This window comes from Aegilops tauschii, chromosome 5 (assembly GCF_002575655.3).
Source record: "Aegilops tauschii subsp. strangulata cultivar AL8/78 chromosome 5, Aet v6.0, whole genome shotgun sequence".
Lineage (NCBI taxonomy): Eukaryota > Viridiplantae > Streptophyta > Magnoliopsida > Poales > Poaceae > Aegilops > Aegilops tauschii.
In genome coordinates this window covers 45377088-45403116 of record NC_053039.3, presented here as the reverse complement: position 1 = coordinate 45403116, position 26029 = coordinate 45377088, and the positions used below count along the sequence as shown (strand labels likewise).

The window sequence follows — 26029 nt, the reverse complement described above, 5'->3', positions numbered from 1 at the left end:
TGAACCGGAACGGAGGTCCTCGGCCCGGCCCACCTAGCTGAGAGATGACATGGTGAGTACCCACTAGTCCAGGACACCATAACCTGAACCTGGTACAGTTTCTTAACTCAGGCCAGCCTGACTGGGACGATGAGAGGCCTCTTTTGTTTACTGTTCGCGACGATGACCTGGAACTTCTAGATGACGCATAACAAGATGATTATTGAGTGTGTCTTCTTTAGGGGGGCAACCGACTCTATATTCAAATTGCCTTTTCGCAACACTGACACTCACTTAATGGGCAGTAGGTCTCGAACCGGCTTGGCAGCATGATGGACTCGATGACTATAGCATCATGTCGCCTTGCCTCGCCATTGATCAATAGGCAACTTGGTGGCTTCTTTTTACCCTTTTCATTATGTCATTGATCAATAGGCCACTTGCCCCAACAGACTTATTTTTTAATTTTCTTGCTATTGAACTGGTTGTATGGATTTGGTGGTTGTTTTATGTATAATAATAGTCTATCAGAATACGAATTAATAGCCCTACGCTGAAGCCAATTCAAAGTAATAGTAAAAATCATTATAGTACAAATGTATACAGTTTTCTTTCAATAATTAGTGATAATCTTCACGTTCCTTAAAAAATTCATAGTAATGGTCATACAGAAAGAGCCTCATGATTCTAAAAAAGAATCTGATTAATAGCTAAAATACAGTACGATCTTCAACAATTCAGAATTCAGCATAATAAGTACAATATCATTTTCCATGTGACATCCTCTTTTCTCTGCAGACCTTCCTCTCTGATTCTTGGTCCTGCACACAACAAAAACTGAATCATTTCAGGCAAGAAGACATATTCAGCTATAGATCGAGAAAAAAATGATTTAATAGCTGAAAACTTCATAAAATTCTAAAACTGCAAAAGCACATTTGCCGAAGGTGGTCCCTTTCCGGTAACAAATGGAATCAGACATGAAACAATTTCCAAGATGAAACAACTGCATAATATAATATCTGTATTACCCAAGGGTTGTATATACATCTAATCATACCAAGAACCAGTAGCATATCATGAATCCATAAGCCAAAACCAATACTGTGTGTAAGACAGATAACAATCGACAAAGAATAAAAGCACAGTAGTGGCCATGAAAATTCAGAATTGGGCTATATAAAACTACATGTGTCATCACAGGTACTGTCTGTGTAGTTGTCTTCAGAATTCATATCTTATATAATTTGATGAGTAGGTATCTTGCGTAAAAAAAAAAACAAGAGGCTGTCACTGCATAGCCAAGTCGTCAGTGTAAGCCTTCAAAGAAGAACCAAAATAAATAAATTAATCGGTGATATGCATGCTCAAGGTAAAGGGGGCACCGGGAAGATCTTAAACAGTACATTTCAAACAACACCCTTTCCCTACAGTACACCTCCATTAAGCATATTAAGATGACACCGATTTGTATCTGCAATAGCACACAAGTGCAACCTTGTGGCATTATGAAGTCTTGCGTTGGGAATTTGCAGGGTAAGAAACAGTGTTTGCTGTAGAGTAGAATACAGTGATGCTCACTTTTTATTTGCTGTAGGAATTCTGCAGTATGACAACTTGCAATCAGCCGTAGTATTTGATCCCGCCGGAGATCTCTCATTATCTACTTGCAATTAGCAATCGCTGCTCTATGGTACAGATTGGAAAATGAATGTTCAGTAACCGTATGTACGTACCTTCGTCCCAGTCAAGGCCGAGCGAGGAGAGTTCGCCGAGGATGGCCTCCTCGGAATTCTTGGTGGACCGCTCGAGGTCGGTGTCCTCGACGCAGAGGTGTCCATTCCGCAAGTTAGCGTCGCCTCATCCAGGTCTTCGGCGGCAGCGGCGGCGGCGAGGAAGGATTGAGTGGGGATCGGGCGGTGGGGGCACGTCAGCTGATGCAACGTCAGGGTTCGTCGGTGGCCACCAGGACAAGAGAGCAGCGCCGGCCACATGGTAGCCGCGGCGGCTCCGCACGGGGAGGGGATTGCAGACGCGCTGGTGGGTTAGGGTTGATCGATCCAAGACGGAACGGCAGTCCAAAAGAAAAAACGGAACGGACAAAGACAATAATACCCTTGACTAATTTAACTTAATGATTTTTATTACGTGTTTAAATCGACGGTCACAAAAAATCAGAGGCGGAGTTACATGAAATTACAAGTCGTAACTCGCCAATCAACGTACGTAAAAGAGCTCATAGAGATATAGATGGGTTGAGCTTGGGAGAGGAGGTCCATGGATTAAGAAATGCATCCACAACAACACTAAATACATGAGTGAGTGAGTGAAACAACCATCATGCCTGCTAGTTGGTTTGACCTACTCTTATTTTGAAGCAGAAAGAAAATTATACATTCTTTCATTAGGCAAGCAAAATAATCACAGAGACATCGGAAAGGATGGGAGTTTCTTCAAACTAATTAAATAGATAACCTTTCCGGATGCAAACTTTGAGGAATTATTGTAGCACTCCATGACATGACGACGCCATGAGGCCAAAATGTCACTCACCTCCTCTAGCGGTGGATGAACAATGGAGAGCAATATTTGTGTACATCAATTTACTTGTCCCAAAGAAATTTTGTTTTCCGGACTGTTGTGCAGCCTGCAGTATGATACAAGACCGTAGTGAAATTCTAACTAATGAAGTGAAGACCTATGAGCTCGTGTACGTTTGCAAGGCCTACGGATTGATTTTAACTAGTCGGAAAAAATATGTTTGAGTAGGGTTTTTTTCACATTATGTGAGATGTATAACTAGTTGTAAATGCCAATTTCTTATAAGAAATATATTCCTCCCTGCAATGTACATCATTTATTTATGTAGTTTGCGATGGCAGGAGTATTATTCTGTACACTAGCAATATTTAATTTCTGAAAAAGCAACATCATTTCGTAATTAAAAAAGAGATACGGTTATCACTCTTAAATATTTTTTTGAGTTGTTTGGATTGCTTACCACATGTGTCACGTGGTTACGGTTATCACTCTTAGCATCCAACAAAGTGAGTTTACATTAGGAAGAGACGTAACAGTTGGTCTCAACATATGTAGACATGCTTTGTAAGGCGTCTCGTAAATTTGGTAATCGCAAGCAACATGACATGATTCATGGGTAGGCTTCCTTATCATTATCTGATTGAATCTTGTACACTTTCTTATGAGACAAGCAAGGAGTGTGGATTTCATGCCCTAGCAGCTCGATCATACATATTGCTAGGAAAATCAAGTCAAGACTATCAAATTTACTACTGAAAGGAATCATGTATAATATTTTCAGTACCTTTCCTTCGATGAACTGGTGTGGATCTTCGGAATCAAACACCCATCATGTACGACGCTGGCCCATCGCCCTTGTCGGGGTGCTTGTGTGGAAGGGTACTTCTGTCCAGCATCTATGCCTCCACATGTCCAGCGGGAGAAAGGAGGATGGGTGGTGGTGGCGCTTAGTCGATGCCATAGGAGTAGAACTTGCGCGGCGGGAGCGACAGATCAAGAGGCAGTAGTAGCGAAGGCTTGTGCATTTATAGAGAAGATTTGGGCAACATCGTGCGCCGAGAGACGTCGGATGGGATGGTGATCCGCGTGATCTGCTTGACAGCCAATGGGGATGGAGGGACATCCAATAGGAATTTCCCCTAGCCCGCACGGACCCGTGGACGACCCTGAGCAGCACAACCACCACTCCCATGCAGTCGGCCAAACCCGACAAGTACCTCCACCAGTCCACGCACCCGAATTACAGCAAGCACGCCAACACTGCACAGGGCCACCACCTTCCTCGTCGTGGAAAGCTGAAAGCACGTCCATTTGTCCCTTACGCGGAAAGCTGAAACAAAACTATTAGGTTGTCTGGTTTCACACTAATGACAAAAGATCTTAACTAGGGATTTCACACTTGATGCGGAAAGCTGAAACACAATACGGCGGGGCATGTGTTTCAGTATCTTCTCCATAAATGGTTGTAAAGGATTACTGTACATTCTAGACTAGTATCTGCCACAACGGAAGCAAGACAAATCGTCAACCTGTCGGGCCGCTCACGCAGGCGGCTCTGGAGGCGAAACCTGAGCTCCCGAGTGCCCGCAACTCCGTGCCCCCCTGGCCGCCACTGCCGCCGACGGTGGTGGCGGCTCCCGGCCGACAAAGCGGCGGGCGAGTTGTGCACGCCCTGACAGGCCTCCTTCGTGCGGGAGTGCAGTCTTGTGGGCGGCGCGGTGGCGGGCGGCTACCGGTGAGGCGGCACATGGGAAGAGCGCGGTGGAGACACGGAATGGGCCCGTTGTTTTCTTCGGGTGTTGATTTCGGATCTTGTCGGATGCGGATCTTGGCCAGGAGCGGCGGCCAGGAGTCGTGGTGGTGGCCGGGGCGCGTGGTGCGGCTCCTGTTTGCGACGGGCGTGGCTCGAGGAAGGTGCCTCCTTCGGGGAGTTGGTGGAGGCATGGTCTGGATCTCGCGGTGGCCTGTGCAGGGGCTCGTGCACAAGAGCTCCAGTGGGCGCGTGCGATCGCGATGGGCGGCTCGGCGCGCCGGCTGCTCCCCTGAATGTTGTATATCCTTCGGTCCAGCGACACATATCGGACATTAAACAAGGGTTCTAATGTGTCGGCCCACAAGAACACCATAGCATGGCAAAGCACCATGCAGGACCTTCCATGACGTTAAAATAAAAAGGGTTAATTGGATAAATTGCAACTCGAATTTTGGCGATTCCGAGAAATGCCATTGCAATTTTCAAACTTTGAAAAATGTCACTGCAAATTTTGCAAACTTTGAAAAACATCACTGTAGACTTTAAAAATTGCCACTAAAAATGGCATTTTTCAAAGTTTGGAAATTGCAGTGGCATTTCTCAGAATCGACAAAATTAGAGTGGCATTTATCAAACTAACCCAAATAAAAATGTCATGTTTTAAGTAATAAAATTGCCATGCCAATAAAAATAAAAATGCCATCCTCTCAAGAATAAAAATGCCCATCCTCTTAATAAGAAAAATGCCATCCTCTCAATAAATAAAAATGCCATCCTATTACTTATTAAAAAAAGCCATGCTCTTAGTAATAAAAACCGCCATGCCATTAAAAATAAAAAATTATCGTCTGAATAATAAAATTATCATCCTCTTGATAACAAAAATGCCATCCTCTTAAAAATAATAACTGCCATGTTATTAATAATAATGACCGCCATGCTATAATAAATAATAAAAATGCCATGTGAGAAAGTAAAAGAAAATCTGAATTTTCAGACAAAATAAAAATAAATTGGCTTAAAAATATATATATAGAAGTTTAAACATAAAAGCTCAACCCCCTCTTAGTTGAGGTATAGAGTTTTTTCTCTCTCTAGAATACACACAAGCATGCCTGTAAAGGGTGAAAAAACCTCCACAAGAGTCCGCAACTACAACGATACAAGACTCGCCTAGCTTACAACAATTGACTACAGAGTCTCATGGGTTGACCTTGCGCCGAGATCCGTGCGACGGCAGGGAAGCCGGAAGAAAGGATTTTTTTTTGTTCTTTTTTTTACCTCAACGGTTAGAGCAACTCCAATGGGGCGAACACCCCATTGGAGTTCTTTTTTTTTTCTTTTTTTCGTCCCCCGCATTCGTTTGGATCGGCGCGGACAAAAGTGGCGGCCTAACACGCCGACCCAAACTCAAATCGTGCCTGCCTGCCGTCCGCGCCGATCCATTTCCGACCCAAAATTGCGCCTGAAATGCGTCGGCGCGGACGCGCTGCGTGTCTCCTTGCTGTCCGCCGCGTCCCCACCTGGCGGCCACCCAACCGCCACCGGTCGTCTTATTTATGACGACCACCGACAGCGGGCCCACGCGTCAGCTAGTGGAAGCGTCCTTTTTTAACCGCGCGTGCGGCAGGGTCGGCCTCATCCACTTCTCCCGTCCACATCTGGCCCCCCACCACTCCCTTCGTTTCCTCGCCGGGGACCGCAAACCCTAGCACGTCCGCCTGGCCGACCCAAATGGACAAAAAACGGACAAAGCGCGCGTCCGTTTGGGTCGCCCCGTTGGAGTTGCTCTTACACCACGTGGCATTTCTAATGAGCTGTCACCCCGCAACGGGTGAGCGGTGAACCAGCCACGTTCCAGTTCCAGCCGCACGCTGCCTATCCCAATCCAAATGGTTCTTCTAAAAAAAAAAGAAAAAATCCCAATGCAAATGGCTCGTGCCGTCTCTCGTCTCCTCCCCTTTCTCCTATGGCGGCCTCCCCGACCTCTCCTCCGCCGCCGCCCACTAAACCCTAGCCCCAAACCCCTGACCACGCGCGCCAAAGCCCTCGCCTCCTGCAGCTCCCTCGTCCTGCCCGGCGACGAGCGCTCGCCTCCGTCTTCTCCCTCGCGCCGCGCGCCGCCGAGCTATGGGGGCGGCGGATCTCCGGGGACGATCGCCGCCATCGTCACCTCCCTCGGCGGGGGCCCTGCGGCCGTCGGCATTGTCCGCCTGTCCGGCACCGACGCCGTCGCCGTCGTCGGCCGCGTGTTCCGGCCGGCCAGGAGGGAGCCGGCGCCCTGGAGGCCCCGAAGCCACTTCGTGGAGTACGGGGTCGCGCTGGACGGAGACGAGAGCGTCATCGATGAGGTAACCGCGTCTTTACTGCTCTGCTTTCGGTTGGTTACTGTTCTCTGTGCGTACCAGTGCGGTGATTTCCCATTTTGTTTGCCAAATCCGAAGGTGCTGGTGGTGCCCATGCTGGCTCCAAGGTCCTACACCCGAGAGGATGTCGTGGAGCTCCAGTGCCATGGGAATGACCTTTGCTTGCGTCGTGTGCTGAGGGCCTGCTTGGAGGCCGGTGCCAGGCTCGCCGACCCTGGTTAGTTGCTTGCTCACTCACCTCCTACTGGTCTAGATTATTCACGCTCGTAAAGAAATATTGTAGTTCAGTTAGTTACGGCTACGATTGAAGTTCAATAGAAAATGTTCTGGTAGCTACGGATGTAGTTATAGTTATAGGGAAACCGTTTTCTCAGATAGGCAGACACTTTTTGTTTGAAGAATGGTGAAGCTATCTTGGGATGTAGGTGTCTTATCTTGAACAAACTCCTAGCTCAGTGTCCATGTTCGCTTTTCAGGTGAATTCACTCTTCGCGCATTCCTAAATGGGAGATTGGACTTGGCTCAAGCGGAGAACGTCTCGAGGCTTATTTCAGCCAAGTCTGTAGCTGCAGCAGATTCCGCCTTGGCTGGCATCCAGGCATGTCACAAAATTATGCTGTTGATAAATTAAATCATGTTAGCCTGTTGGGTAGGCCCTGAGAAACGATATACATGCGGCCATGTTGGAGTTTTTTGTGTGTGTTTAAGCTTCGAAATACCTGGAATAAATTGTTTCCAGGTCAGGAGTAGCTGAAACAACACTTTATGGAGGGTAGTGACCAGGGGTGGTGCCAGGGGCTGCTCCTGTTACATGCGACCCCCCAAAAGACGAAAAATATTATTGCAGTTATAGTTATATGTCAGTGATTAGTGAAATGGGAAAAGGAAATTGAATATTGTTGTTCTGATCACTAAAATGTGGAGGGGAAATTTGCATTTATGTGCAAGACTTGCTTTTTTCCTTGTGCATGCCGATAACAAATTCCTGACTCAGACACTACTTGAAACCCTTTTGCATTGTGAAGTTTAACTTCATCAGCTCCAGTTTCTTTGGGAAACACAATATAGATGTGTTTTTTTTAATAATAAGTAGGTTCTCCAATCTGAATTATCTGTCCTCTACTGTAGGGAGGCTTTTCTACCCTAGTGAAATCTTTGAGATCAAGGTGCATAGAATTGATCACTGAAATTGAGGCTCGTTTAGATTTTGAAGATGAGATGCCTCCATTGGACCCTATGATGCTGCTCAGCAAAATTAACAGCATGATGCAAGAGGTTCAGGATGCTCTGGATACTGCAAAGTATGATAAGCTGTTGCTGTCTGGTCTACAGGTACTTTAGTCTATGCATTATACTGAATTGTTAAAGAAAACATATTTAAGAATGAAAAATGCTCTTACAATTTTGCACAGATAGCAATAATTGGCCGCCCAAATGTTGGAAAGTCAAGCCTCCTGAATGCATGGAGTAAGGTATACTCATGGATATCTCTCTGTCATTATTTCTGTGGGATATTTGTCCAGCATATCTTTTTTAGTATTCTATTTTGTTGTTACCATGCTTGTTAATCTATGTTGTTTTCTCTTTTTATATGCGAAGTTACATGAGCTAATCTTATTGTTACGGGTTCAAGGCTAGTTAAGGCATGGGGTCATTAACCGGTACACAAGGCAGCATGACGGCAACTCTCTTAAAAATAGATTAGTTAGGATTAAGATATGGAATTAGTTAATATTAGGTAAGTGTGTTGTGTATTCTCCTTTCACATATGTTTGGTTGTTAGCCATCGAGATTAATTAAGCAAGAAAACTTAAGGGATACCATCCACTTTTCATGCTCCCCTCAAGAGCACTGGCCCATCTTTCTCTCCACAAACCTAGACCCCTAGAACTTTTATGATACCTTTCTGCTGTGACTTTAAATGAGCCGTACCGAAACTCCGGTAGATGCCTAATGCCATGTGATTTAAGGGGATTTTGCTCAACATACTGTGTCCTGAACTTTATCCTGCTTCTCTGCTGTGCGTCATGCCGAAAGTTTGTACATCGAACATTATCGCCATATAATCTTCTTATATGAATACTAATTATAATCTATAATTCTGTATATTTTATGTGAATCCCATGTCCAATTGGATAGTTTGATTTATTTTGTGTTGCAGCCATAATAGTTGATACTGGAACTTAAATGCTTAGCTTGCAGAGTGAAAGAGCTATTGTTACCGAAATAGCTGGAACTACAAGGGACGTAGTCGAAGCAAATGTCTCAATTCATGGAATCCCTGTTACCCTTCTAGACACGGCTGGTATAAGAGAAACTGATGACATTGTGGAAAAAATTGGTGAGTATTATTATTCTCATAAACATATTGCGAACTATTAAAACAAAATGATAAATATGTGAATCTCAAAATACGAACTGACGTTGGGTGGCATAGCCCACCAGGGGTAGGAACATATTTCCCAATATATATTTGATTTCGTATATGGAATAATGGTAATAGCGTTGTTAGTCTTGATGCTTGTCTTCTGTTCTGCTCTTAACCAGGTGTAGAACGATCAGAGACTGCTGCACTGGGAGCTGATATGGTTATTATGACAATAAGTGCAGTTGATGGGTGGACTGAAGATGACACTAAACTTATCAAACGTGTGATGATTGATGAGGTACCATCAGTTTCATTTTCTCACCAATTTTGTCGATGATGTCTGATTGCCTCGTTGTTGCTTTGCATGCCTTGTTCAGTAGTGCTCGTTGCCACAGACCTTCTGTTTGAAATCCTCTCTGTCCCTTCATCATTTGTAAATAGATTAGAGAGTGACTATCATTTCTTTGTCCTTTTTGATGATCAGAAATGCTCAGGTTCTACAGTCCCAATGGTTCTGGTTATCAACAAGGTAGATTGCACACCATTTGTTCCAGGAGAAGAGTTTGAAAAATTCAGTGGAATTTTCAGAAAACATGTGCACACATGTGCTGTCACTGGTAAAGGCATTTCTGAGTTGGAGAGGGCTGTAATAGAGGTTAGGGGTCTTGAGTCCATACCTTCTGAGGGACGACGGTGGACTGTAAACCAGGTAAACATTTCCGTATGGCATCAGTAGAAACCCCAGTATCTGCTCTTACAATTGTTGCTTCAGTTGTTACATGTAAGATTATTGACTTCTATCCAATTCCATTGTGTTGTCCAGAGACAATTGGAACAGCTCATGCGGACCCAAGAAGCTTTCACAAGACTAGAGTCATCGATCAATGAGCAGCTACCCTTAGATTTTTGGACTATAGACTTGAGGGAAGCTGCATTGGCTCTGGCAACAATCAGCGGAGAGGACATATCTGAAGAAGTTCTGAGCAGCATATTCAGCAAATTCTGCATTGGAAAATGATTCGTCCTTCAGAATCTTGCTGGTCCTCTGCCATTCCGACAATTTTGACTTTTGAGCAGGGCAGTAACATAGAACGACCTGAACGCCCAGTAGCTATCCAAAGAATGAGCAATGAAATTGAACCCATTTTCTGGATGGGATCAAAGATTTATAGGTTGGGATTACTGCTGTCACTGTTCTACAGATCTGTGTTGTACCTGGACAATCTTCCAAATTTGTACTCCAGGTCTGAGATGTGTTTGGGCCCAGTTTAACTTCATAATAGGAAATTGTATTTTTAGATCATGCACAAATCGAAAGAATGCAAGTACCTATTACGATCATGCAAAAACAGGAATAATGACTGTAGCTCGTGTTTGTGATGCTAACGGTTGCATGCCACAACTTCACTAATTTCTCACATAGTATTTAGCAGTTGTAAAGCATGGTTGCTCTTATTACAGCTGATAATAAAAAGTTTGAATTTCAATTCATTTGAAGGGGTGTACCCATTTGCCGGGTTCTGTTGATTTTGACAATCTTCTCAACCGGTTTAATTTTCTTTTCTTCTTTTATCCTGTTTTCTCACCCTTTTTTTCTTGATTATTTATTCCCCTCTTTTTAAGTACTCCCTCCCGTAAAGAAATATAAGAACGTTTAGATCACTAAAATAGTGATCTAAACGCTCTTCTTTCTCTTTATAGCGGGAGTACTTCATAATGGCGTACATATTAAAACAAAATATGACATGATAACTAAAACTTTGCAGGATCACAAAACACATAATAAAAAACGTATCAAATTCAAGTTCAATCATCCATATATCAAATTCAAATCCAAACACAATCATTGTGCATCACAAACAAAAACAAAAGTGCATAAAATGTGAATAGATAGCCTCTCAAACATGGCTGGTTCACCCACCCGTTGATGGGTGCCAGACAATCTCTCTTCATCTTCATAAAAGTAGATGCCCAAAAAGTTTTGAGAAATTTTTCTGCAATTTGGTGCCCTAAAATTTTGGCCTTCTTTCTTTTCACTTCGCAATTGCATACATATTGAAACAAAACATGACGGCATGATTAAAACTTTGCAAGATGATAATCAACATATCAAATTCAAGTTCAATCATCTGTATATCAAATTCAAATTCAAACCACAATCATTGTGCATCGCAAACAAAAACAAAAGTGCATACAAAATGAATGCATAGCCTCTCAAATGGCATTGCCTCCATTGCCATTAGTTGTGCTTGCATCGTCTTCATGGCTTGCTTCCTCTCCATTGATTGCTTCTTCTCCAATGCCACCATTGACATCAATGGCAGTTTGACACCATTGTTTTTCATTCCCATCCATTGCACCACCCATGCCTCCTCCCATGGCGCCCATGGCACCTATGAATCCTCCCATGCCGCCCATGGCTCCTCCCATGCCTCCCATGAATCCTCCCATCATGAAGCCTCCCATAGACCTCATCGCAACACTTGATCACGATAAAGCTCCACGTATGCTTTCGCCTTGTCATCAAGACCACTTGTATCCATGAACATGAACTTTTGCTCTCGTTTAATGCTTTTGATTCTCTCTTCCATGACCACATTCCTCTCCTCAACCTCCGCCTTCTTCTCCTCCGTCACCGCCCTCCTATCCTCGGCTGCCATCCTCCTCTCCTTGTCCTTGATATATAGGATGCATAGTACTTTGATACATATTTTTTCTTAGTGGCATTATTCCACTTGTCCTGAAATGTTTCCTGAGTTCGTGTTGTTTGTAGTGCTGCACAAAGATATAATGGTTGATATAATTAATTGGGTCAGGTGCTAAAGCATATATCTCTAGTTACAGTTCACTCTTTTTACCATGAGGGGGCTTAAGAACTATCATAGGGTAAGGTTGTCACACTTATGAGCTCATTAGGTTGAACAAAATGACATGTTAAAAAGATAACTGAGACTGCAAGAATTGACAACATTAAAAAGACATGGGTAGGTGGACATGTGCAAACAAGTTCAATATTTACCATTCATGTCGGTTGCACTCTTAGTTGTAACACAATACCCTGCAAATAAAATATACAAACAGGAAGATTAGCTTGCAATGCTACAGCTGAAACTGACATATCTACAAATGCCTCCAAAGAAACAAAAAACCTGACCAACATATCTGATCCTAAAAAGGAAAAATATAACCAAATAAAATATTGAAAGAAGAACACTAACCAGAGGAGGAATCTTCTATTTCCAGCATGGGTACTCAGTGCACATGCTTGGAAAGAAAAAAGCGCTGCTTAGCAAGCGCAGATCTGGGAGTTAACAAATGACATTAATGGGAATTAATGATTGATGGCACCAACATATTCTATTATTTTGCTGATTACCAAATAAAGCTAAATAAAATGCACTCTTACTTTGCTTTTACAAACTGAATAGATGGTGTGCATCCATGATTTTCTGTATGAACATTACTGAATTTTTGTCCATCTTTAGTTACAGGTGTAGCTTTACGGTCACATCAGCCTAAGTGAAAAAAATGTGCAGCATGACTTAAAATCAAAAGAGACAGAAGAAAAAGAGTGGCAATATGGCATAGAAACATATAGAAGATACACAAGGGGAGGGGAGCGTATCGAATTACACAGGGAGGGGTAGGGTTCGTGGGGGATTATGGGGACTGAACCCGTCTGAAAATGGCCCACCAAACGGTCCATTGAGGTTCTACGGGTTTTTTGGGATGGGCCGGGATAATCGCGTAAATACTCTCAGTCTCTCCTAAAACTCTAGTGCTAAACAAGGCCTTGAGAAATTTGTTGGCATTCACCATCACCTGAGTATATCACAAACCTTCCGTGAACAGTGTGACCATGCTGGTGCATTTACTGCCCTGTTTGGGAGATGATGAGTGCTCTCTCCTACCAAGTTGATGTGCTGCAAGCGTCATTTACAAAGTTTAATTATCTATGAGTTGAACTTACTGATACTTTATATTTTATCATCTCGTTACTTGGTTTGCTTAAGAGTGAAAAAGAATGAGGATACTGAACAAAGTACCCAAAAAAAAAACTCTGGAAAAGGGGATTTAGACGTGGTGTAGAGCCAAAAATAATTTTCCTGGGAAAACAATATCAAGCTAGCACTTTTGCAATTCCACACCAGGACGATTTTATTCATAAAACTGGGAAGAATTCTAATGGCACTAACACTGAGTTACACAGTAGGAGCATATCAACTAAGCTAATGAACGCCAACTAAAATGGCACTTACCAATGATGCATAGAAACAGTGAATTCGTTTTGCACAAAGTAAGTTCAGCATAAATACTACCACAAAATTTCACAGCATAGCTTTTGTTAGTTCCATTTTCCAAATTCAAGAAGAAACAGTTGAAGTACTCACTGTTCTTGTCATTTGAGAAGTCAGCTAGAAACTGCCGATATCAACTCGAATTGATCTTCTTCATGAGATTCTCCCAATGTATCCAGTTCTTCCTCCCATGAAAATTTAGATGTTGGACGGTACCCTTCGTCCTTCATGTGTTTAGCAAGCCTTCTCAACTCTGTATTTATATTTTCCGCCTCAGGATGTTGCTGCTCCCCAACAACAAACACATGAATTTTGCTGTTAAGCTCAACCCAGCTGCATCCTGGATCTTTGCTAACTCCCCTAGATCTCATCAAATGCCTCACCCGCTCAACATCAGTCCATTTTCTCTGGGCAGCATAGATGTTTGACAACAATATATATGCAGAGGAGTCCCCAGTACCTAATTCCATCAGCTGCTCACCTGCATATGCCCCGACATCAAAATCCCGTATACTGCGACATGCTCCCAATAATATACGCCACAAACATGTTCCATGGTCAATACTAATGGACTCTATGAAATCTTTTGCTTCATTTAGCATCCCTGCTCTGCTAAGAATATCAACCATGCAAGCATAATGATCCAGCCTAGGAGTTAAACCATAGTCTTTGGTCATTGACCTAAAGTAAATCCATCCTCTGTCAACTAGGCCCATGTGACTACAAGCACATAACACATTAATGAATGTTATATGATCTGGAGCAGTGCCCTCTAGCTTCATCTCCTCAAACAGGTCAAGTGCTTCATTTCCACGTCCATTTTGAGAGAATCCAGAAATGATCGAGTTCCATGCAATAACATCCTTATGAGGCATCCTTCTGAATACAACCGTGCCATCGTCAAGGTTTCCACACTTTGAATACATTGTAGACAAGGCACTTCCGACAGAAGACCCCAAACCAAACCCGAACTTCAGGATCTGAGTGTGCAATTGCTTCCCTGGCTCCAATGCTGCAAGGCCAGCACATGCTTTCAGAACACTAGTTATAGTCAAGTTAGTCGGAATGATGCCCTCCTTGTCCATCCTGGCATACAACCTCAAGGCTTCCTCATACTCCCCATTCTGCACATGCCCGGCAACCATAGCCGTCCAAAGGACAATGTCAAGCTCATGAAATTGATCAAAACCTTCCTTTGCATCAGTAATACATCCGCATTTGGCATACATGTCCACCAGTGCGCTCTTCACATACACCTGCACCTCAAACCCAAGCTTCACCATCAAACCATGTGTCTGCTTTCCTTCCATCAATGCTCCCACATCACTACAAGCATTGAGCACCCCGACCAAAGTGAACTCAGTTGGTGAAAACCCTGCAGCAAGCATCTGCAAGAACATTCTAAATGCGCTTTCTGCATTCCCATTCTGCGCGTAGCCAGTGATCATCGCGGACCAAGTGATGGAGTTCCTCTCCTTAGACGACGCAAACACATGTAATGCTGCATCCATACACCCAGCCTTTGCATACATCGTGACAAGCGAGTTTTCAACCGACACAAACACCACCAACCCATCCTTCACAGCCAACCCATGCAGCTGCACCCCCATCGGCAAGCCCGACGGCACACTGACCGCACTAAGAACTGCCGTAGCCACAAACTCATTTTTCTGTGACGGGCACTCTGCAAGCATCAACTGGAAGATCTCAAAGGCCTCCTCGGAGCACTTTGTGGAAGCATAGCCCGCCACCATAGCGGCCCAGGAGAACTCGTTCCGCAGCGGCATTTCGTCGAACACTCTCCGGGCATCGGGGACGAGGTCCAGCTTGCAGTACATGCTGAGCAGAGCGGTGGACACGAACACGTTGGAGGTAGCCGAGGGGACCTTGCAAGCGAGAGCGTGGGCGGCGGCTCCGGCGGACGCGGAGCGCGCGCGGGCGGCGGCCGTGAAGACGGCAGCAAAGGAGTGCGGGGACGGGAGGATGGCGGGCGAGGACGAGAACATCATGGAGCGGAAGTTGGAGAGCGCGGCGCGCGGGTGGTGGTGCGAGAGCGGGTTGAGCAAGGAGTTCCAGGAGGCGACGTCGCGGGCGGCGGTGGGGATGCCCGCGAAGACGGCCAGGGCCGCGGCGAGGAGCGGCCGCGGGAGGGAGGCGTAGAAGGTGATGAGGGAGTTGGAGACGGGCGCGTGGGACGCGGCGCCGGACTTGAGCGCCCAGGCGTGGAGCGCCTCGCCGTCGCGGGCGCGGGCGGCGCGGTGGAGCTGCTCGATGAAGTGCGTGTGGGATATCTGGCGCGCGGAGGCGGAGGGCGCCACGCCTGCCATTCACGCGCGTGCGGGCGGGGCGGGCGACGCGGGCGGCGCGAGCGGCGACGGCGAGAAGGCGGCCGGGGTGGCGGCGACCGGCGAGCGGGCGGGCGGCGAGCAGGTGGCCGGGGTGGCGGCGACCGGCGAGCGGGCTGGTGCCTCGAGCGGCAGCAATAACCTGAAAACAGAATAAATAAAAAGAAATAAAAGAGGTGCAAACGGTGTACTCTCTCTCCTGGTTAAAAAAACTCATGGGCAATTTGATCAATAATAAAATACAAATTATATATCATTAAAATGTTTTTTTACATGGGATACATCAGGCAACTGGAAAAATTATTCCATCAATCACTTTTATCTTGGACCCCTAGATCGTCATCCAACGGCCCAAAACAGATTGGATATTGTTTATCTTTAACCACATATCCTTCTTCCTCGCGTAGCACAAGCCTATCCAGACCTGCCCGCATGCCTATGCCCGTCGCGGCGGGGGGCTACCGTTGCCTCGTCACCCCGCCCTTCCCTCGACCTCGCTCCACCCTCGTGTTGGCCATCGCCCCGGCCATCTATCAGCAGTCCCGCATTGATGAGCAGCCCCCCCTCACCCTCCCTGGCCCTCCACATTAAGTTTCTTTCTCGCCTCCACATGAGACGTCGCAACTTGTTGCCGCTCACATCGTTGTCCCCGGCTTCGACGATGTCCTAGCTCGGCCTCATTGTGGCCAATGCTCGTCGCTGTTGTTCTTCACGCCATCCCCACCTTCGGGCTCGTGTTGCGCGGAATTGACTGACGCGCTGAAAAATTTAGGGCGTCATAGTTAGCAAAACCGATTTAACATACATAAATTCTGTTATGTTGGTCAAACTATCGATTAAGACTAGACATGTGCCTTTTTATAAAACAGAAAATGATGTAGTAGTAATCAAGACATTAACGCCCCGAGTGGTAGTTTTGAAAGGAAACCTTGAGTATAATTTTGCGAAATCACATAAAAAAATCAAATTTCTCTCATTTCACATCTCTTAAGACTCATAAACAACCAGTAATCAAGACATTAACGCCCCGAGTGGCAGTTTTGAAAGGAAACCTCGAGTATAATTTTGCGAAACCACATAAAAAAGTCAAATTTCTCTCATTTCACATCTCTTAAGACTCATAAACAACCTTAAAATGTCACGTGTCGTTCTTCTATGTGAAGGGCAACAAAACCTAAGCAACATGCACACGGGCGGCAACGGATTGGTACGGATCAAATAGTGCTCTTACCACTACCGTTTTCATATTTTCAAAACAAATATGAATGTGAATACGGATGTTATTGGATACAAATGCGGATTGGATGTTACTCGAATACAGATACATATCGGATGCTACTCAATTCGAAACGGATACAAATAATAGCGATATATTAGTTAAAAGAAATAAGACAATAGCTATGTGATACAAAATAATCAACTTGCAAGGTATAATAAGTCAATAAGTACTGCCGTAATGCATAATAATACCGGAGTTTAATCATACAAAAACTAGAATTTGATAACATATTAGGCTTTGTTGTTGGATAATTGGCATACTGGGGCTAGAATTACTTAATTTAGCGCACGGAAGTTTATTCAGATACAAATGTATCCACTTCCATATTCATATTCGTGTCAAAATCCCGTGCTATGTTTGTGTCCAATTCGGTATTCATACTTGTGCCAAAAATTTATTCGTGCTTGTAAAAACAAACTCGGATATCTTATAATTCTATTTCCAATTTAATTTGGATGCAGATGTTTTGGATTCGAATATGCATTCTCTCATACAGTATTAATTCACTGTCACTTTCCACCCTTACACCCACCAAACACCTCTCAGACGAACAGATATGCCAAATGCAAAGTCACCGAATCAGTACTTGTCATCTGCGTCAGGAAAGAAAATTGAGGCCTTGTCTGTTGATCCTCTCTCCAAAGAGATTGGAGAGGATTAGAGGGGAGTGCCAGGGATTTTGACTTGCAAGGGGGCTCCCCTTCAACCTCCTTCAAACAGAAGGAGGCTGCCGCCTTGTGCTCAACACCCGTGCCGCCCAACAACACAACACCCGCGCCACGATGACGAGTCCCGCAGTAGGCAACGGAAATTTTGCAGCCTTCAAAATATTTCCATCTGGATAACCTTGCACCAAGGACACACGCACATAAAAATTCTAGGTTCTGGATCAGTGGCCAACGCCGCTTTGCTAATATAGTGAGATTAAAGTTGTAAAGGCGCTAAATCTCATGCCCCCTCCCTTATTCTTCGAAATGCTCCAAGTGCCTAAAGCAGTAACTTCGTCCCCCGTTGTACACCGAACACAACTCACATGATTAACTGAGATGTATAAAATTCTCACACCAAAAAAAAGGGAAAAGATTTGAGTCAGCTGGCCGATCACGCGTACACTTCTGTCGCTCAGACACGAGCTTGATTAGCCAACGCATAACCGGCCAGGACCTTCACCACTGGACGCGTGCCTCTGTCACTTACAGTTTTTCTGCAAGATTACCTCTGTTGCAAAAGTCTTTCCGCAACAACACTCATATTGCAAAAAAGCTAAGACAAAAAAAAAATCTGCAACATCATCTGTGTTGCAGAAGTTCTTCCGCAATAATAATCATGTTGGCCAAAAGTTAAGACAAAAAAATTCTGCAACATCATCAGTGTTGCAAAAACCCTTCCACAACGACAGTCATATTACAAAAGAGTTCAGACGAAAAAAACTCTGCAACAGAACCTCTGTTGCAAATATTTCTGCAACAAAGAGGTTTGTTGCAATGATGAGGAAGGGGCTAGGCCACTAGATGGCCCCGATCAAAAAGATGCGTAGGCGGTGGATCTTTTAAAAATCCGACGGCCGACGCGTGGCGTCCCCCACTAGCTGGAAGCACTTGCAAACACTTCTTTGATAACATAGTAAGATTAAACCTACGAAGGTCATGATCTCCCCACTAAAAGCCAGCTATCTCATCTGCTATGGCATTGCAAAGCCCCTTTCACAAGTTAAAAACCATTGTGATAAGATGAGATTTCCTTCCCACAAAGAGATACTTAACATCTTTTCCTTCCATCCTTTACTTCCCTGACAGACACGGGTTCGACTAAGTGTCTAAAACACCCACCATGATAGGTAGGCCCGGGAGATCTGCCCTTTAGGTGAGATTGTAGGATCAGAAAAGAGCACAACTCAAACCCAGAGAGTCCCGCTTTGTACACCGAACGCAACAAAAGAAGACAACTCACATGCTTAACTGAGATGCATAAGAGACTTCTCACACTCAAGCCGGAAGCACTTGCAAACCTGATGAGAATCAGCAAACAGTTTTGTTTCGTGGGCAGATGATGACATTTCATCCGACACTCGCCAAATCTCTATAAAAAATAAAAGAAGAAACCCAGAGCTGTTCTCTCACAATAGGCGAGAACTCAAACTCAAACTCAAAACTATAAACATCTAACCTTTTTTCCCTACCCACACAATCTACAGACCTCTTCTTCATCATCAGAGCTCAGCTGACTGACGCCCCTTCATTATCACCATCATCATCAGTGGTTCCAGCCTCTCTCCTTGTCCCTGTTCTGGTGGACCCCGCCCCTGGGCGCACCGCCGCCGGGGCCGCCGCTCGCCGGCACGCGCCGCGCGGCCGCCCGGCGAGCGCTGTCGATACCCTGTGCGGCGGCGGCAGTGGCGCCGGCACCGGCCCTCCTCCCGCCCTGCCCCGACGGCGCCGGCCGGATGACCACCTTCTTCTGCAGGCTGCGCCGCAGGATGCTGTTGATCCTCTTGCTCCTGCTGCCGCCCTTGTCGTTGGACATAACAGGCGGCGAGATCAATGGCGGCGAGGAGTACTCCTTGATCTTGTCAAGGGGTGACGCCGCTGCAGGCGCCGGCGTCTTGGCGCCGCCGGGGAGCGGCATCAGCGAGTTGCGGCGCGGCAGCGGGATGAGCGAGCTGCGGCGGGGCTGCTGAGCCCCTCCGTTGCAGAGCGAGACACGCCTGGCCTTTGCGGCGGCGTCTGGGTTGGCGTTCTCCTTCTCCTCGGCCAGAGACATGAGCTGGTTGAAGCTGTAGGTCTCACTGTTGTTGCTGTCCGCAAACGGCTGTTTCGCCATCCCGAGGTCTTTTTTGGGTGCTGCTGATAGTGGCGGTCTCTCCACGGTGGTGTTGAGGTTCCTCTCTGACATGGGGCTTCTCATGTAGGTGTTGTTCTCTTCCTTGAGGCTTTGCTGCTGCTGCTGCTGCTGCTGCTTTCGCTCGACGTCTTGGGCGATCTTGTTGTCGACATGCTGCCGCGCTATCTTCCTCTCAACCAGCAGCTGTGATTCCAACTCTTTGATCTGAAAAGAAAGATGATCAACGATGAACATGATGATTCTTCATGCATAGCAGTGACAAGGCAGCTTGTACTATTTCAGCCATCCATGGTGGTTACAATGGGATGCTGAAAGAAGTCGAAGGCGACGCGAAGTACCTTATCTTGGAGATTCATGGTGAGCAGGTCCTTTGCCTTGTTCTTGGCTTCAAGGGATTGGATTGTTTCTTCCATGCTCTTGATCTGAGCATCCTTGCTCTTACAGTCCTGTTTGGCTCTGCCAACCTAGCAGAACAACAAGAGTATGCATTCAGATTTTAGACATCCAGAGGTTCAAGTTGTATTAGAATATGGATTAGCAGGAAGGGCAATAGAATACCATAAGCTTATATCTTGACAGTTCTCCAACATCAACTTGTTTCCTAGCCTGTCCAAGCTCTATTCCCCTCACTCTGCTCGCAAAGTTCAGCGAGCAGAGAGTTTCGCCCACGTCATTTTCGTTGGGGCTAATTTGAACAAACATCAATGTTTTGGAGTCTCCACCTGCAGTGATTACACACATTATCACCAAAACTAAAAATGTACAGGTTCAAATCATACCAGCACATGGAGAAGAAAATTGCATACTTAGTGAGTCTTGCAGCAAGTGCGTTAACTTTGAATTCCTGCCAGTTTGAGAAATAAATGTGTGAGTGAGATATATTATATAATCACAAGTGCAAATTATAACCAAGGTTTTTTAAGTTGGAAACCTGAAGGGTATGTGCTGGCTCTTAGTTGCAAGAGCAGATATGACATCTCCAAGTGCAGAAAGGGACTTGTTAATATTCTGTGCTTCTTTCAGTCGTTCGCCTTGAGCATCTGTCTTTGCCACACGCTCACTTCCGGCTAGGTCAATGAGCCACAGCTTACTGTTTGTGCGTTCTCCATTCATCAAGTTTTCTCCTTTGACCATCACGCAATGTATACTGAATGGAAAATTAGTTAGGATATGATTTTACAATCCACTACTTAGTGCAAGTGAATGGAAAACTAGTGAGCAGCGGTAAGAACATCAAGGTACTGACCAGTGCGATCGGCTGCTGTGCTCGTTAGCATTTGTGGAACCAACAACTCTGGCTTTGCTTCCAGTTTGCAGGACATCCCAGGCCTCATCCATGTTACTGACTCGTGCTTCAACCAGTCCTGGTACATGATGAACTCCTTCTGCAACTTGTCTCACTTCTAGCCTGTGCACAAGGTATCATGATGTACAGTATCTTCACACAATGTTGTATCTGATGATATAACTCACAAGTGACGTACCTTTTTGTTGTTGTGCTTGGTTGGGACCCTGTCAGGAGCAAATCATGAATTTGTTCGTTGTATACTTCCAAGGCACTAACAGTAATCTCGTATTGGAAGAGGTCATGTCTGTCCTTGACTACTCGAAAGAGCTCATCCAGAATTCTGTAGTTAACCCCTCGAGCACCTTCAGTTCCCTCCATCGTAAATGTTTTGCCAGTGCCGGTTTGCCCGTAAGCGAAGATACAAACATTGAATCCATCCAACACCGAAGTTGCAAATGGGGCAGTTTTCTCAAACACTTTCTCTGTATACAAGTTGAAGAAGATGAATTGTTAAAAACATGAGGAACGATGCAAGGTGAGTAACTGCATCGACGAGTGAATTACCTTGGTCTTCTTCAGGGTTGAAGACTGAATCGAATTTAAAGACTTTCTTCGATGATACATGGCCTCTAACAATGAGCTCCCCATCTTTTGCAGAATCAAAGTCGATCGCCATTGAAGCTCCTTCTGCTGTTTCTTCCGTGTTTAGTGGCCGACAGCGGCAAAACACTCTTATATTACCTAAGCAGTGTGCAAGTCGCGTTAGGTCCTATTGTCAACATTTCTTGCAGTAACAATGTATAAACTGATACCAGAATAAACAGCTTACCTTTGAGCTCTATAAGCTTGTTATAAAGATCCTTGCGTTCCTTTGCTTCCTCGCTGAACTTCTCTTTCAGGTCCTTAAATTCAGATTCTAAACTTGCATATTGGCTCACTGTTGAAATAAAAAAGGAAATCATGTTTGTTGCCTTTAGTTGGAAGTGGATACAGACAAGAAAACTGAAGAGTACACAACTAGTTCAGTTTGGTTAACCACTCTGCAAACATACCATATTGATGAATTGTTGTAGTCATCTGTGTAGCATCTGACAAACACTTTTTGTATTCCTCAGATTCTTTCAGTAAGATCTGGTGCTCTGTCTTTAACGCCTGCAGATCATCACCATAAAGTGTAGGTCCATTTACTCTGTCAAGCTCAAGTCTAAGAGTGTGCTGAAAAAGAAACCAAGACTTCAGGCCAAGTATATACCTTAAATTTCTCACCCAGGTCTTTCAGTAGTTGGCACCAACGAGACTTTTCTTTCACCTGCCCTTCCACTGCAAATGCTGCATGAATAGCAAAAGTTTCACAAAATGCTCTCAACCACAGCTCTAGTGGTAGCAGACAGCAAGACCAGCACCATTGTTTTGATCACAGAAGATATAATTGATAAAAATCAGTTTGCTGCTACTGTCATTGGAAAACTGCTGTGGATTTGTTTTGAACAGAGAAGATATAATTGATAAAAATCAGTTTGCTGCTACTGTCATTGGAAAACTGCTGTGGGTTTGTTTTGATCACAGAAGATGTAATTAATAAAAATCAGTTTGCTGCTACTGTCATTGGAAAACTGCTGTGGGTTTGTTTTGATCACAGAAGATGTAATTGATAAAAATCAGTTTGCTGCTTACTGTCATTGGAAAACTGCTGTGGGTTTGTTTTGATCACAGAAGATAGAACTGATAAAGTCAGTTTGCTGCAACTGCTGTGGATTTGTTTTGATCATCACAGAAGAAAGAACTGATAAAATAAGTTTGCTGCAACTCTGTCGTGGATTTGTTTGTTTTAATCGCAGAAGATAGAATTGGTAAAATTCAGTTTGCTCCTACTGTCACTGAACAAGTGCATCTGCAGTTGAGACAGGTCCTTACCGAGAGAGCCGACGTGCATGGACTTGCGCATCAGCTCCATCTGCAGCTCGCGCAGGGACGTCTGAGCCTCGCGGCACTCCTTGGTCTTGAGCTCATTCTCCCTCATGAGATCCTCCAGCACCCTCCTGCACTCGCCTTTCTCCCTCAGGAGTGAGTCGTACTCCTGCCTCAGCTGGCCACAGCAGCCATCATTGCCCTGCAACCAAATGGAGCGATTTGATTTGTATACTAGCGACCACCAAGAGCAACAACTATAGGAGTATTCTGAGGCGAATCTTGAAGCCGTTACCTTGTCAGTGTGCGCGATCTGACAGCCCATGGCCTCCTCCTGCGTCCCTCCACCCGCACCGGCAGCATCGCCGGTGGCGTTTTCGGCGTCGGCAGCTTTGGCGGGAGGACAGGGCACCGCCGGAGAAGACGGGGCCGCGGAGAAGAGCTCGAGCGGCGCGATCCTGAGGCGGCCCGCGGCGCCCCTCCGGGTGTAGTCGGGTGTGTGGTGCATCTCCGCGTCCGCGTCGTCGCGCGGGGCGGCCTCCGACGAGCCGGTGCAGCTGGCGACGTCCGGCAGGGCCGCCGCCGCCGACGACGACCCCGAGGATCTGGAATAATCCCCTGAAGAAGCGAAAAAGAACCGGTGAGATAATAATTAATCCCCCGAGACACGGCGACCTAGATCCGCTCGCGCTCGCGCAGGCACGTACCCTCGCTGACGGCGGCGCAGGGGATGAAGTCGCGGGTCTCGGACATCTTCACCGTCTTCCTGACCGCCGCCACCGCCTCCGTCCCCACCGACGGGGCGGAGAGGGCCCCGCCGTCCTGGATGGCCTCGCTGCTGCCCTCCCCCATCGTCCGGATTCGAGGGAAAGCGAAAGCGAGATGGAGAGGGGAATGGATCGCGAGTTCGTCGGAGATGGGGGAGGGAGGAGGGTTTTGAATCGAGGATTTGTGGGGGGAGGGGAGGCGACCGTTGGGCGGGCCTTGCTTTCCTTCCTCTTTCGAATGTCCAGGCCGGGCTCGGGCTCGGCTGGGGTCGTTGTTAAATGGCGTCGCGTGCGTGCTGGCGGCGGGTGGACGGAGCCTCGGACGGGGACGAAAAGCGGAGGTTTGTCTGGCAATGGCTGTCGCCGGAGTTAATGGTGGAGTAAATCCTCACAATCTCCTTGAATTACCACCGTAAATGTGAGATTTTACTGTGCTGTCAAGGTAAAATTTGCGAGATTTTGTTGTGCTGTCAAAAGAATTTATAAGATTTTGCTGGGTGGAGCCATGCTGTCCATGCTCTTAGAGCATCTTTAACTGGAATGGGCCCCTAAATGTTTATCGGCAAGTCGGCTCCGCCGCCCCTGCGCCGTCCTCCTTGGCGACACGGTGGAAACCCTAGAATGAGTGCGCTGCCACCCTCTTCTCCCTTCACTATGTCTCGCCGTCACTGGAGGAGCGGCCGCCGAAGCCAGCACCGTCTCCAAGGAGGGGGGGGGGGGGGCTTCGTCCGTTTCGTGAGTAATGGCGACCCATATGGTGGACTGCGCGGTGCCGGCGAGTGGAGGTGTTGTGCGCCCCGTGCAGGCGCACGTTGGCGTGGCAGGGTGATGTAGGGCGTGTGTCAGGCGCTGGTGAGCAGTGTGCGTCTAGGAGCGATTCGCAGCTTGTGGGCGTGAGCGGCTGGGCGCTGCATCGTGCGCGTCCATGCTAAGGTTTGTCTGTTATAGTTGTCGCTGAAATTAATGGGGAATAAATCCCGAGATCCTCATTGAATTCTTTTACCGTAAATGTGATATTTTGTTGTGGTGTCAATTTTTTTAATGAGATTTTGTTGTGCTGTCAACAAACATTATGATATTTTGCTGAGTAGAGCCATGCCGTCCATGCTCTTGGAGCATCTTTAATTTAATTGGAAATGGGCAAATTTGGCCCCCTAAATGTTTACGGGCAAGTCCCCCTGTCCCCGCATTGTCCTCCTTGGTAACACGGTGAAAACCCTAGATCGGGCACGCCACCAACCTCTTCACCCTTCACCTCGTCTTGCCGTGGCTGGAGGATCGGCCAACAAAGTCCGCAGTAGATCCAAGGAAGGCGGCAGTGAAGCCCTTTGTCTATTTCACCAGTGAAGGTGTGGTGTGCCCCGTGCAGGCGCGAGTTGGCGTGGATGGGGTGATGCAGGGTGTGTGCTAGGCGCTGGTGAGTAGTGTGCGGCTTGCGTGCGTGCGCGGGTAGGCGCTGCGTCTGTGCGTGTCTATGCTAAGGTTTGTCTGTTATAGTTTTTTAAGGTTGTCTGTTATAGTTGTTACTGGAATTAATAGGGAATAAATCCTAAGAGCATCCTTAGGCGGGAGGAGGGTTTTGAATCGGGGATTTGTGGGGGAGGCGACCGTTGGGCGGGCGTTTCCTTCCTTCCTCTTTCGAATTTGGGGGAGCCAGCCGGGCTCGGGCTCGGCTCGGGTCGTTGTTAAATGGCGGCGGGTGGACGGACGGAGGAGCCTCGGACAGGGCCAAAAAGCTGAGGTTTGTCTGGCATAGCTCTCGCCGAAGTTAATAGGGGGAGTAAATCCTCACAATATCCTTGAATTACTACCGTAAATTTGAGATTTTGCTGTGTTGTTGACATGAAATTTGTGAGATTTTGCTGGGTGGAACCATGATGTCCATGATCTTGGAGCAACTTTAATTGGAACAAATTTGACCCCCTAAATGCATATTGGCAAGCCCCTCCCCCCACCCCCCGCGCCGCCTCCTTCTTGGTGACACGGTGGAAAGTGGAAACCCTAGATCGAGTACGCCACCACCTTCTTCTCGCTGTCGCTCACTACAAGAAATATGTTAACTAGTGACCTTCTGTCAGTGACCCTGGAAGAATTGGTCATAGATCTATGACCATTTCAGACTAATTGGTCAAAAGCTGTTCGTGGGGCTCCAAACCCTAAACTATAACGACCATTTTGGTCAGAAAGGTCGTAATTTCCTTACACGAAATAGTCATAAAGCAGATAGCACTGGTCCGCTGCCTTATTTCTAGCTGATCACGACCAATATAGATGGTCATAACCTTGTAAATGTGGT

The 26029-nt window shown here is 46.2% G+C and overlaps 3 protein-coding genes and 1 long non-coding RNA gene across 7 annotated transcripts; 1 reads left to right on the top strand and 3 right to left on the bottom strand.

Annotated features, from left to right (window-relative positions):
- Positions 1-585: 585 nt before the first annotated feature.
- On the bottom strand, positions 586-5212 carry LOC109740185 (uncharacterized). Its single transcript, XR_005756104.3, has 3 exons — positions 3305-5212; positions 1716-2626; positions 586-800 (listed from the first exon to the last, which is right to left on the bottom strand). It is a non-coding gene; the product is annotated as an uncharacterized lncRNA (long non-coding RNA).
- Positions 5213-6163: 951 nt separating this feature from the next.
- LOC109740161 (uncharacterized) lies at positions 6164-10356 on the top strand. 2 transcript variants are annotated; one of them, XM_020299203.4, is made up of 9 exons: positions 6164-6624; positions 6718-6856; positions 7116-7237; positions 7768-7971; positions 8052-8111; positions 8842-8980; positions 9187-9305; positions 9492-9716; positions 9831-10356. In XM_020299203.4, exons 1-9 carry the CDS (start codon positions 6166-6168, stop codon positions 10023-10025), a joined length of 1662 nt encoding a protein of 553 aa, XP_020154792.2. In that variant the 5' UTR covers positions 6164-6165; the 3' UTR covers positions 10026-10356. The 2 variants fall into 2 exon arrangements, with proteins under 2 accessions (XP_020154792.2, XP_073355816.1); XM_073499715.1 differs by having other exon boundaries at positions 6180-6624; positions 7116-7241; positions 7772-7971.
- A 730-nt stretch (positions 10357-11086) lies between these two features.
- LOC109740184 (pentatricopeptide repeat-containing protein At2g33680) lies at positions 11087-15834 on the bottom strand. 3 transcript variants are annotated; one of them, XM_040388768.3, is made up of 6 exons: positions 13399-15776; positions 12830-12930; positions 12414-12522; positions 12226-12308; positions 12027-12065; positions 11087-11782 (listed from the first exon to the last, which is right to left on the bottom strand). In XM_040388768.3, exon 1 carries the CDS (start codon positions 15630-15632, stop codon positions 13419-13421), a length of 2214 nt encoding a protein of 737 aa, XP_040244702.1. In that variant the 5' UTR covers positions 15633-15776; the 3' UTR covers positions 11087-11782; positions 12027-12065; positions 12226-12308; positions 12414-12522; positions 12830-12930; positions 13399-13418. The 3 variants fall into 3 exon arrangements, with proteins under 3 accessions (XP_040244702.1, XP_040244704.1, XP_040244705.1); XM_040388770.3 differs by lacking the exon at positions 12830-12930 and having other exon boundaries at positions 13399-15834; XM_040388771.3 differs by lacking the exons at positions 12414-12522; positions 12830-12930.
- Positions 15835-18905: 3071 nt separating this feature from the next.
- LOC109740165 (kinesin-like protein KIN-14R) lies at positions 18906-24013 on the bottom strand. The gene is made up of 14 exons (XM_020299206.4): positions 23674-24013; positions 23262-23584; positions 22973-23168; positions 22311-22387; positions 22111-22210; positions 21888-21995; positions 21623-21799; positions 21255-21540; positions 21017-21178; positions 20702-20917; positions 20577-20614; positions 20329-20492; positions 20109-20234; positions 18906-19974 (listed from the first exon to the last, which is right to left on the bottom strand). The coding sequence occupies exons 1-14, from the start codon at positions 23816-23818 to the stop codon at positions 19183-19185; spliced, it is 2910 nt and encodes a 969-aa protein (XP_020154795.1). The 5' UTR covers positions 23819-24013; the 3' UTR covers positions 18906-19182.
- Between the last annotated feature and the right edge of the window lie 2016 nt (positions 24014-26029).